The 12,191-nt window shown below is 51.1% G+C and overlaps 3 protein-coding genes and 1 long non-coding RNA gene across 4 annotated transcripts; 2 read left to right on the top strand and 2 right to left on the bottom strand.

Annotated features, from left to right (window-relative positions):
* The first annotated feature begins 286 nt into the window (after positions 1-286).
* LOC117186071 lies at positions 287-2,407 on the top strand. The gene is made up of 3 exons (XR_004471249.1): positions 287-1,092; positions 1,297-1,513; positions 1,574-2,407. It is a non-coding gene; the product is annotated as an uncharacterized LOC117186071 (long non-coding RNA).
* Positions 2,408-2,877: 470 nt separating this feature from the next.
* Positions 2,878-9,192, bottom strand: LOC108152592 (neuralized-like protein 4). Its single transcript, XM_017282048.2, has 8 exons — positions 8,752-9,192; positions 8,329-8,688; positions 7,292-8,265; positions 7,041-7,217; positions 5,064-6,976; positions 4,689-5,001; positions 4,511-4,621; positions 2,878-4,456 (listed from the first exon to the last, which is right to left on the bottom strand). Exons 1-8 carry the CDS (start codon positions 8,932-8,934, stop codon positions 3,055-3,057), a joined length of 5,433 nt encoding a protein of 1,810 aa, XP_017137537.1. The 5' UTR covers positions 8,935-9,192; the 3' UTR covers positions 2,878-3,054.
* Positions 9,193-9,272: 80 nt separating this feature from the next.
* LOC108153272 (RNA exonuclease 4) lies at positions 9,273-10,333 on the top strand. The gene has a single exon (XM_017283141.2). The coding sequence runs from the start codon at positions 9,376-9,378 to the stop codon at positions 10,219-10,221; it is 846 nt and encodes a 281-aa protein (XP_017138630.1). The 5' UTR covers positions 9,273-9,375; the 3' UTR covers positions 10,222-10,333.
* On the bottom strand, positions 10,275-10,886 carry LOC108153273 (M-phase-specific PLK1-interacting protein). The gene has a single exon (XM_017283142.2). The coding sequence runs from the start codon at positions 10,778-10,780 to the stop codon at positions 10,340-10,342; it is 441 nt and encodes a 146-aa protein (XP_017138631.1). The 5' UTR covers positions 10,781-10,886; the 3' UTR covers positions 10,275-10,339.
* Positions 10,887-12,191: the final 1,305 nt, after the last annotated feature.

Genomic DNA, 12,191 nt, shown 5'->3' with positions numbered 1-12,191 from the left:
GCTCACTCTTAATAGAAGTCTCGTGAGTCTTGTGAGTCTCGTGTTTCATGCTGATCGGCGGGAGAAACACAAGCAGCTCTCTTACGAAGGCAGTTTGATGACTTCGGCGCTCAGCAGCTAAGAATCTGCCACTGAGCGAAACGAGCCAAGTGGAAGCACAAGTGTAAAGCGTGAAAAAAGAAGGGAGGAAGAGATACATACACAACACATACATTTGCATAAAGAGAGCCCAAAGATACTCTCGTTGGTGGCGCAAAGACCACGTTGACAACAAACGAAGTTCAAGTTTCTTTTCGACTCTGTTTTAATCGTGTCCGAGGGCAACAGTTTCTTATGACTGCCTGCAAATAGGGACTTGCGAGCTCTATCTAAAATTTCTAGTTTTCGTAGCGTAACCTAGTGTCTTGTATATAACATTCGTCTGTAAGTTCCCTTGAAAGCCTTTAATGAAGAAAATAATCCATGATGTTATGGAGATAGTAGGAATTTGCAGAGCGGTTGCAAATGTAGAGTTAGAATTGTCAAACATTTTAGGAATACCGGACAACGTATGTAGATGTGCCTTTATAATTCTTTTAATCAGACTTGCCACATTTCTTATAAAGTCTTACTTACGATAGGGTGAATAGTTTATTTAAGAGTGCACACAGAGTCTCGGCGCAGTACTTGAGTACACAGCCGGGAGCTCCGGCAGGACCAGGGGAAAACACTGGCCCAACTAGTCAAACCAAGGAGCTTTAATTTTTCATGCTAAATGGTTTTCAATGTTTTTTTTTTTTTGGGGAGTCCCATAAATATGCACTGAACGTTGGTAGCATTTATTGCTCTGATTTCTGTGTGCTACTGCATGTCCCAAGACTAGTAGTGGCGCCTTCCCAACTTTAAATATTCTTTGGGTTTTTTGTTTTTCTTAATTTATTTTGATATGCGACATACTGAAGGCACCCGAGGCCTTGGAGCTGGACAATGCTGGCATGCCGCAGCAGTGCGAGAAGGCGCACCTAGAGATGCACGAAAGGAGAAGGATACGGAGCAGATGAGCGAATCTGCCCGAGATGGTCCGTCCACATCGGCTGCTCCCTCGAATGCCATGTGAGTGGCAGGCTATATGCGATCTAGATGGATTCTATTTTGATTTATATTCATTTTTTGCTTGATGAAAACATCAAGAATCGCAATTTGGAGCAGCAGAGAAACGAAATATGTACATAGGTGGATCCTCATCGTCTTGACAGCTGCCTGCGCGAGTCTCTTAAGCTCCAGCACAACAACGATTTAAATATTTAACATTTTCAGCGCTCACTGAATAGCTCCACGACCGCAGCAGCAGCGGCTTGTTCAGGAACACCATGGCCAAGAGATCCACCCCATCCAGAACATGTGAGATTGCTGTAAAATATTTACAAGGAAATATGGAAAAGTCGCCGGCGGTTGTATATCACTGGGATGGAAAGTTCTTACCAGATCAGCCAAAGATGCGGAAAGTTTCGATGGACGTGCTTTATGCCACGCAGTAAGTTAAACCGCCGATCCCAATTCTGTAACCTTCCAGTTCAACTTTTTCCCGGAGTAGCACGAAGCCGATCATCCGAACCAGCAGGTCCCACAAAACCATCCAATCGAACAGCACCCGCAAAGCCACCCAATCGACCAATCGAGCACCCAATCATTTGCCATGGTATCGGCTGCGGCACCGAATTCGGTGCCCAACTCAGATTGAAGCCGTCTACAAATTAAAAGATTGTTTATCCAGAGTTTGATTGCTGCGTGTTTTGGTCGCATTTAGGCTGTCCAGCAGCTTTTCCAATGTTATCGGCGTAGAGACCTTGTGGCACTCTTCTGCCTTTTTGGAGGAAGACAATCCGCAAGCAGTTTCTCCGACGTGCAAGCTCAGAAATCTGCTTGCTGCCCGTATTGACTTTGTAGACCCTCGTGCCACTGAGAAAGGACCTCCGGTTCCGGTTACAGTTACTTGCCCTTGTAAATATTTTACAGCAATCTCACCTGGCGTTCATAGCCCCGGCTGCGAGTTCCTCCAGAGTTCAGGTTTCTTCGTATAATTCTTCACCTCAGGCATGAAGAATACCCCACAGAGGATAACGAAATAGACCGACGGGCACAACCAACAAATTTGGTCAAATACGGCTTTAGTGGGGATCACCACCCTTCTTGCACTTCGACTTGCGGGACTTGCTGCCTGTCTTTGACCAGCTTATCTTGGACTTCCGGCTTTTGCCTTTCTTGCAAGCGGACTTCCTGCGCATAGGCTTGCCCCAGCTGCGCTTACTTTTACACTTCATGCCACAGTCCAGCTGTCCTACTGTCTAAAGCAGGCTTGCCTAATCGGTGCTATGGAGCTTGCAGATCGATAGTCGGACCGACGGTACCGGGCTCGGTGTTCTAGGGACATCGTCCTCCAACACTACTCCAAAGGCGTCAAAAAAGACAAAACCGATTTTCTCAAATTTAAGGTAAGGCTTATCGGTCTGGAAAACTTGTGGCTCATATGGCCACACTTCCTGCCTTTGGGAGGAAGACAATCCGCAAGCAGGTAATCCGCCTCGTTGGTCCTTGTTCTGCAATTGCAGCTGCTTCAGTGCTCGGTCCCCGAGCTTCCACTGCGTTGCCGTCATCTTGATGTTCTTGTCGCTGCGTTCGATCAGGGCCACAATCAGATGTCTTTGGGACACTTCATTCATGTTGGCTTTCTGGGCGTCAGGGATTCATCGTCGTCTTTGGCTGAGGGGGCTGAGTGTCTTTAGCAGCACGAACGAACGAGCGTTGCCAATTGGTAGCCAGTAGCTCCTCCACCTTGTTGGCGTCCGCCATTCGACGCCTGCATCTCTGGCAGCTGCGCGAAGTACAAAGATGTACTGCTTAACTTTGCTATTAACTTTATTGGCGCTTACAAGACGATAAAAACTCGTTTACAAAGAGGAATGCGAATGCGGTTTGGTGTTCGAAGCTTGGCGTGAATACAATGGATAGTATCTAATAGGAATTAGGCATACATATATGCAAGTCGGCTATGACTAGTGTGTGGAGAGCTGGTGCTCAGTGCTCCTGCTCTTCGATTCGATCCAATTTAATTATCAAAGCGTTGATTATGCAGGCACCAGCCTCTTTGGTGAACCAGCAGAGATCGTTTAGCAGATGCACCGATGATTCGCTGGGGGCAGGTGGCGAGGCGCCGCTATCGTGGGCTTGGCCCTGGACCGAACCCGATCCTGACTCGTGATCGGCAGAGCCCATGCTGCGACGCTTGGCCTCGGCCGCCGCCCTGCCGGTGGTCACTCCAGAAATGGACTGGCGACGGACATATACTTCAAAGGAGGTGGAAATGCGGTGCAGTCCCTGCTCGGACACATAGTTGTGCTGCGGCAGCACGGGCTCAATGACCGTGGCGTTGGGGGAGTAGTACAGCTCCAGCCGTGTGCCCGGCTCATCCTTGTGCGTGCCCGCAGCTGCTGCAGCGGCCGTTTCCTCGTCGGCATCTGTTTCCAGCGGCAGCGGTTGGCCGCGATCCAAGATGGCCCGTATCTTGTCCACCCGCGTCATATAATAGAATGGCAGCCAGTCCCCGTTGAGATCGAAATGAACCTGGGCGGCTGTCGACGAAGAGCCGCCGCTCGCCGAAGCTGCTGTCACGGAGGTGCTCAATACGTTCACCGTCTGCTGGTTGAGCTTGAAGTAGACCCAGCCCTCCAGTTTGTCGCCGTTCCCATTGCTGGGTCCGCTGCACTTCAGACAAAAGCAAATCGGCTCCAGGCGGCTGTCGAAAAAGGCCTGCGGCAGCACCAGCGAGGCACAGAAGCGCCTCACCTGCCGCAGATACTCGCAATTGTTTTGCTCCAGGCTCGCTGCGTTTGCGGAGCGCAGAGACTCGGCTCGAAGTTGGGCGGACGAGTTGGTATCCGACTCTAGCGAATTGAGGGAAGGCAGATTTAGATCCAAGTTCAACAGCGATGTCTGATCCGGCATCAGGTGGTGGCGCGTATACTCGTTCTGTTGCAACTGCTGCAGCAACAACAAATGGTTCATGTAGTCGATCTCGTCGTCTTCCAACACATTATCGATTGATCCCGCTGGCTCCCCCGACAGTTCTCTCAGTTCCCTCTCATGGCTGCCGACTATTTCCACCGCCTCGGCATTGTTCTCGCTCTGCTCTGTGGCCGACGTTGTTGATGTCGTCGCTACCGCCGCTGTCGACCCTTCATCAACAGAGGTCGAATTCGTCAAGGCGGGATTCGGCAGCTCGTCGTACTCCTTATTGGTATCGTACACACTTGAGTTGCTCAGGTGCTGGGCATTGCCCGCGGAGCCACTGGCTCCCCCACTGCCTGCTGTTGCTGCGGTCGTGGAGCTATTCAGTGAGTTCTGAAAGCGTTGAGTGCTCTGACTGCGTTGAATATTCAAGTTGGTGTTGTGCTGGAGCTGAAGAGACTCGCGCAGGCAGCTGTCCAAAGTAAATATAATTAGAAATAGACAACAAACACCGGATTTCTCTCACCAAGTCGATGAGGATCCACCCATTTCGTTTCTCTGCTGCTCCAAAGTGCGATTCTTGATGGAAATGTTCAGCAGTAGATTCTCCGATACGCTCTCCATAACCGAACGTGTCCTGCAAGCAAAAAATAAAAATAAATCAAAATAGAATCCATCTAGATCGCATATAGCCTGCCACTCACATGGCATTCGAGGGAGCAGCCGATGTGGACGGACCATCTCGGGCAGATTCGCTCATCTGCTCCGTATCCTTTTCCTTTTCGTGCATCTCCAGATGCGCCTTCTCGCACTGCTGCGGCATGCCAGCATTGTCCAGCTCCAGGGCCTCGGGTGCCTCCAGTATGGGGGTGCCATTGGCGTTGCCATTGCGCGCGGCATCGCTTCCCGTTATCAAGGTGATCTTCTCGCATTTCCCATACACATCAAACACGGGATACACATGATTGGGCAAACCGCTGGCCAAATCCTCCAGGTTCGTTGACCCAACCATAATGACTAAAAAAATACAAATAAATATATCCCAAAATCCCTTCAAACGACTTGACTGGCGCACTCACTCAACATTCCCGCATGGGTGAGGGTCAATGTGATGACTGTTCCCACTTGGATTTGGTCCAGAGCCTCGCCGTACTTGGAGGCTAGCACCTGGCCATTGATGTTCACATAGTCGTGGGTGGCCAGCCAGCAGCTGCGCTTGAAGTCCAGCAGGGAGATGGGCAGGGTGGAGGGGCAGGCCGAGAGCACGCCCAGTCCTAGGGTGCCCTTCCACTTGTTGTTCAGGGCATCCACCTTGATGCTGATGCTATCGCCCTTGCACAGCGGCTTGTTCAGGCACACCATGGCCTGATTGTAAGACTTTGATCTCGCTGCACTGCGACGATCCTCGCTGAGACGCGCATTCTTCTGCGTTATGTCCACGAACTCGTAGTTCTGAGCCTCAGAGTCGATCGACTCGAGCATGGAGCTGTCCTGTTTATTGAGCGGGTCGATGCCAAAGTCCATCGAGTCCTGCAGCCGCAGACTGCAGGGCCGCAGTGGAGAGGCCGGCCCCTGGGCGGAGATCACTTGAACTCCCATTGTCGAGCCACGCAGCTCTGCCACCACGTACACATCGTTGGGTATGTTCTGGAATTGTATGTTCACGTTCTCCGAGTTGAGCAGCATGTTCAGGGAGGAGTTCTCGACGCGCTCCAGCGTGATGCGATCGTCCACACGCAGCCACTCAAGCGAGGCCAGCGACCGCTGCAGGCAGCTCGAGTTGAAGCTAACCTCGTTTCCAGTTACATACCAAACGTTGGCCGGAATGCGCTTCAGGCTTGTGGGCAGCTTCTTGCGCACGCTCTCATCGCTGAGGTTCAGATCCGTGACCCCAATGCTGAGGCAGCCCGCAAAAATGGGATTAATGGACGTCAGCTTGATCTCAAAGGGCGAGCCCACGCTCAGCGGGTGCTCGGAGAAGACCAGGCAGTGGGAAAGGGCGGCCGTGGAGCCAGTGAAACGGGAAGCCTCGGTCCAGTCCTTGGTCAGGCTCACGTTGCCGGAGACACAGGTCCAGCGGTGCTTCGTCTCCATGGCGGGGTGCTGAATAACCGAGGTGGCCTGGCAGCTCTGCGAATTCTCACTGGTGGCATACGGGGCACGGATGTCCAGCTGGTTCTGTGTCAGACTGACCTGCGCACACTGCCCGTACAGGTCGATGATGGCCCAGATGTTGGGGGCATGGCACTCGCAGGCCGGGCCCTGGTCCATGCCATCCACAAAGAAGTGGATAAAGTCCCCGTTGCGCATCACGCCAACCCGGGTGCTGGGTCCCAGGGTGTCCAGATCCAGGAGGATATTCGTGCGTATTGTCTTGCGATTGTGAAAGATCATGGGCCCGCACAGGATGATCGTATCGTTGGCCTCCAGATCGGTGGCATTAGGCGCCAGTTGGATGTCCTCCGGGCGCGTGCCCGTCACCCCAATCTCTATGTTGCCCGACCAATGCCGCACCATCGTCTCTAGCTCCACTTCGAAGAGTTCGCGCTGCCGCAGCGGCCGATTGCTGAACACAATCGCATCATTGAACTCGGCCAGGGAATTGGGGCGCGAGGCGGTCAGGCCGCTGTTCGAGATGCCCGCATTCGCGCCATGAATGCTGTGGAAGCGCAGGGGCACCTCGCTGTACAGCGTCGTGTTCGAGATGGTCGAGTTGCCCGTGTCCGGGCTGCCGCACTCCGAGGTGTCTACAATGCTCGCCTGGGCCGCCTGGCCGTACAGATCGATTACCCCGTAAACACGCTCGGGAACATTGCTGGCGGCAGGCCCCTGGTCCACGCCGTTCACCCAAAAGTGCAAAGTGCCATCGTCCTTGCGCACCACGCCCACGCGATCGCCCACCTGCAGGCGGTCCAGATTCTGGCCATATTGCTCGATTACAGTAACTCCATTCTGCATGACCCCATTGCCAGTCATCATCCACGTGCCGGATCTACTTATTAAAGGGAATACTTTGTATTGGACGCTTCTATAGCGGAATGGAATGGAAGACTCACCGAACATTGGTCATGGTAAAGGGAAAGTCCAGCTCGTCGGCGGTGTGCGTGGTCACGCCCATTTCCACAGACCCAGCCCACTTGGTGACTACACGCTCGAGACGCACCTGAAAGAGTTCGTTCGGCCGCAACGGACGTCGCGTGAGGACCACTCCATTGTTGAAGTCATCAGCGGCACTGGCAAAGCGGAGGTAAAATAGGTAAAGAAGAATAGTTGGGGCGAAACTCAATGAAAATCACTTATTACTCACTTGGGACGCAGAGCTGTGCGGCCGCTCTGAGTGACTGTGGCATGAGTGCCGCATATGTGATGGAATGTCAGGCGGTCATCGTTCCGGGCAATGGCCCGTGAGCTCGATATGGTCTCGCTCAGCCCACCAGCGGCCCCAGCCACAATCATTTCACTCTCCGGACTGAGCAGACTCAGAGTGGGAGTGCCCGATGATTGCTGCTGGAGCTGCTGCTGCTGCTGAAGAGTGCTGCTGCCAGAGCAGGAGCTCATGCCGGCCACGATGTTGTTGCGCCTGGTGACGAGGTTTTGCTGCTCGCGCTCATCGCGATCGACAATGGTCACCTTGATGGTCATGCCATACAGATCGATGACGCCCCACAAAGTGAAGGCCACTCGCGTGGCAGCCACGCCCTGATCCTGGCCATTGATGTAGTAGTGCAGGTTGCTATTGGCCTTGCGCATCATCCCCACGCGATCGCCCTCGCGCAGCTCGTCCAGGTTGAACTCCCCGTACTGGCGACGAGTGCCCTTGCCGTTGGTGAGAATGCCACAGCCGGACATCATGATGGTGCCCGATCTCATGTTCGTCATGGTGGCCGGGAAGTGCAGCACGGTGGGATTATGGGTGGTCACGCCCACCTCTATGGAGCCCGACCACTTGTCCACAAGCTTGTCGATGCGTATCTCAAAGAGTTCGTTGTCCCGCAGCGGACGGTGTGTCATCACCACGCCATTGTTGAACTCGTCCAGGGGACGACGGCGCTCCGCGGAACGAAAGTTGGGCGAAAGCTTGACCAGCGATCCACAGCGGGTGTGGAAACGAAGGCGATCGTTGACATCATAGTAGTCGGATCCCGAAGTAGCACCCCCATTCAGATTGAGCATGGCCAGGGCCGTCATATTGGTGCCATCCACACTGACGTCTACGTTCATGGCCACATCCAGATTCTGGACAACCTGCTGCAGCGGTTGCTGCAATGGGGAGTCCAGTAGCTATGCAAAATAGTAATGGTAATGGTATTGCCGATACAAATCAATGACTTGCTTCATTCGAACCTCTCCTGATCCGTGGGCATCGCGGGGACACAATGAAACCTGTACACAACGCCCATAGAGATCGACGAGGGCCCAGAGGGGCTTGGGCATGTTCTTGGCGGCCACGCCTTGAGATTCACCGTTCACATAAAATACGAGATCATTGCTGGAGGTGCGCATAACACCCACGCGATCGCTCTCGTTGAGAGTTTCCAGGTCCGTGCCATAGAATTCGAACAGCCGGCGACCATCCTTGCGGACATCGATGCCGGACATGACCCAGGTGCCGTTCCTCATGGCTGTGGCGCAGGCCACCAGCTCGAGATTGTCGGGAGATTCGGCTGTAACTCCAATCTCGATGCTGCCGCCCCAAGAAGTGTTCTTCAAGAAATAATTTCAGGGGATATGAAAACCATCATGTCTGCAAATTCGCTTTCTACTCACCTTCTTCTCAATGACCACCTCAAAGAGGACATCGTCCTCCAGGGGCTCGGCACTGAAGACCAGAGCATGGCTGAAATCTCGCATCGAGCGCTGCGCCGAACGGTTGCCATTGTACAATCTGATGGAGCGGCCGCAGCGCGTATGAAAGGATTGCATCTGCATTTGGTGGCCGGCCATTGTCATTCAGCTCTGCTTTTCTGTTCTCCCGTTCGCATACCCGCAGCCGGAGGACCAGTACAAATCAATTTTCAATCGGAATGGGCACACAGGTGAAAAGCGGGCCATGGGCTTATGATGATGCACTTGCACAGGTCGTGGGGTTGTTTGACAACCACTGAATATGTTTGTTGCTATGTCTTTGCATAATTATGCATACATATTCAAAAATTGCAACAAACAGAGAATAAATAGTTTTTTATGTGACCGCCGCCTATCGAATCCAGTAAAAACCTAATATATCGATGTAAATCGATATGCGAACCTGCATGTGCACAGTAATTATTTAGATAGAAACGGGCACACCTTTCTGTCCGTCAAATTCGAGCTGGATCAAAAAAAATAACACATTTTTCGTTGATTTATTGATTTATTTATTTATTTATTTATTGATGCACAAGCGCTGTGATGTCGTCGTCAGAGCAGCGCCAGAAGCAGTTTGACTTGCACCGCAACAAGGCCAATACAACCAGGACCAGCAACAACAGCGGCGACAAAAATGTGAGTCCGAAGAGTTGCAAGCTTCAAACTTCATTGGAACACTTGGAGACGCAGCAGCCAAATGTACACAGACGCGCTGCCGGATCCAATTGGCTGGCTGCCACTGCCTCGGGAAGCGAGAACAAGGTGCAGGTGGCGAAAGCGACTGAGGAAGGATCCGCACCTGAGTCCGAGCACCTGACCAAATCGGCACGCACACGCCAGAGGAAAATGGCCCAGCGCAATCGTTATTTGTCCATGGACTGCGAGATGGTTGGAGTGGGCCACAATGGGCAGGAGGACATGCTGGCCCGAGTCTCGATTGTGAATAGTGTGGGCCATGTTCTGATGGACAAGTACGTAAAGCCGCGCCAAACGGTTAAAGACTATCGCACCAGCGTCTCCGGCATTCGCCCGCATGATATAGAGAACGCCGAAGATTTTGCCACCGTCCAGGACGAGGTTGTAAAGCTGCTGCACGGCAAAATTCTCGTCGGCCACGCCCTGCGCAACGATCTCGCCGTCCTGAACATCAAGCATCCCTTCGAACAGATTCGCGACACTTCGCGCTACAAGCCACTATGCAAGCTCGTCTCCAACGGCCATACTCCAAGTCTCAAGCGTCTCACCATGGCCGTGCTCGGCCAGGAAATCCAAACCGGCGAACACAACTCCGTGGAGGATGCCCGCTCTGCCATGGGCATATACAATCGCATTGCCGCCGACTGGGAGAAGTACCTGGAGAAGAAGCAGCTGCAGCAGCAACGCTTCTGATGCCTGCTCTCGGGTCATCTTCCATGTGGGCTTTCTAATTTAAACACGTACTGTACAAACGAGTTTCTTTTTATTGGAAACTGTTGCCTAATATATAAAATGTTACAAACTAGCTACATTATACCCCGACTTGTTCCTCATCAACGCTGGGCCCGTGGATGGCATTGTGACGGGCCATTAAGTCGCGCCAAGGATCCTCCAGCATGGAGGGATGGAAGTATTGGGAGCCGTGATCTTTGAAGTGGTGGTGGGGCCTGCGATTGAAGCCCCCTCCACCTCGACCAAAGTTCCTACCACGTCCCTGTCCATACGGCATTTGTTGCTGCTGCCGGGGTCGGTGCATTTGCTCCTGGGGCGCCGTGTTTTGATAGAAATGTGGAGTGTTTGGCTTTGGCTGAGCGAAACTCTGTTTGTCCTCGTAGAAGCCAAAATTTGGTTGTTGTGGTGCTTGCAGTCCGCCAGCATGCTGCGACATATAATCCGAGCCCTGGGACGGATATTGTCTCATTCCCTGGGAGTATGGCGGGAAATTGTTGAATCCCCTGCGAGGTGTACCCATCTTGCTAGTTCTTACTAATTAACTATGTCTAATTATGGATCTTTGAGCAACAATTTAATATATTCAGTTTTCTGCTTGTTTTATAGAGGTGGGAAATCATCGATATATCTCTTGTTGTGGTTTTCTCATCTAAGCCTCTGGTCACACTTGCAGTTTTCCAAATTACCGTCGATATTAATATCGTTTGTTGTGCAGTTTTAATACGAAGCGGCGCAATGTGTGGAAAACTTGTTATACCCGAGAAGTATCCGCACATGTGGTAGGCAGAGAGAGATATAGAGTGTATGAGAGATAGATTGAGAGAATGGCCAACTAAGTTGTTGGCTAAAATGTATTATTATCAAATGAAATGTTAAAGTTTTCTGCCTCCTCAACGGCGGAAGGGCATGTTAAATTTTAATAGAAGATATGATTTTCTTCCTTTCTCCGCCCTTTTTGCCACTTTTATTTATCCTTAAAGGATGTGTGTGGGCGAGCCTGTACCCAATGTTGATTTTTTAATTGTACACCACATTCAAACGGATTCGGGACTCGTACCAATCGTTGTTCGTTGTCCTTCAGCAGGCTCAATGGGGAGCCTCTTCGTACGCTAGCAGCACGGAATTTAGCCTGTCTTAGCTATCCTGCCGAGGATCGATGCTGGATGGTAAATTCGAGAAGGACATGACTGGATAGATGGATGACATGGGACATGGACACAAAAAATACCTATTACAGATACAAAGCAACCTGAACTGGCCAAAAACAAAAGAAAATTAAAAATAATATTTAGATATGATTGAACTCGATCACTCGATGAATGTAACAGGATAGGAGGAAGATCAGATCCGGCATAGAATAGACTATCTAATGTAAACACCTTTAGGCCTCTAGGATCAGTTTCAGAATTAAGCCAACAAAAATTGTACTTTGAACTATGTATATTCTATGTTTTAGAAATCACCTATTTTTGCATACGATCAATGTCTTCTTTAACACGGTTTTTTTCTGGAACCAATCTACCGTGTAACAACAGAAATAGGTGTATGAATATTTTTTTTAAATCAAACGCCGATAAGTTCCGCTTATCGCACAAAAATACCGATTATTGGGCCTCGATAGTGCTCGTATGAGACTACACTTAGCCTTACGGGAAAAGCTTGCAGTGAGAGCGAGAGATATACAGACGTTGCTTGGATTTTAGTCGATCTGGTGGCAACGGAGGGCGGCACTCTTTTGGTCTAATTTATTTGTGTCTCGTGCTATCTTTGTCTTTCAGATACGTGAGGTAGTTTTTGGTAGTGTCGGACGATCATAAAATACTATCGCCTACATATATATCGATATATGGCTTATCAATATATATTCAACACTACCTACCGTCATGTCTTCGAACAACAACAGACATATTTTTTGTCGAACATAGTTCATA

Source organism: Drosophila miranda, chromosome XR (genome assembly GCF_003369915.1).
Source record: "Drosophila miranda strain MSH22 chromosome XR, D.miranda_PacBio2.1, whole genome shotgun sequence".
Taxonomy (NCBI): domain Eukaryota; kingdom Metazoa; phylum Arthropoda; class Insecta; order Diptera; family Drosophilidae; genus Drosophila; species Drosophila miranda.
The sequence above is the reverse complement of the archived record's forward strand: the minus strand, read 5'-3'. Positions and strand labels throughout refer to the sequence as shown.

What these genes read in the sequence shown, in the direction of transcription:
- LOC108153273 (XM_017283142.2), bottom strand. Translation starts at nt 10,780, where the DNA reads ATGGGTACACCTCGCAGGGGATTCAACAATTTCCCGCCATACTCCCAG.
- LOC108153272 (XM_017283141.2), top strand. Translation starts at nt 9,376, where the DNA reads ATGTCGTCGTCAGAGCAGCGCCAGAAGCAGTTTGACTTGCACCGCAAC.
- LOC108152592 (XM_017282048.2), bottom strand. Translation starts at nt 8,934, where the DNA reads ATGACAATGGCCGGCCACCAAATGCAGATGCAATCCTTTCATACGCGC. An exon ending in AGGTGGTCATTGAGAAGAAG is followed by an intron (nt 8,689 to 8,751) that starts GTGAGTAGAAAG and finishes TATTTCTTGAAG; the next exon opens with AACACTTCTTGGGGCGGCAG. An exon ending in CACCCATGCGGGAATGTTGA is followed by an intron (nt 5,002 to 5,063) that starts GTGAGTGCGCCA and finishes GTATTTTTTTAG; the next exon opens with TCATTATGGTTGGGTCAACG.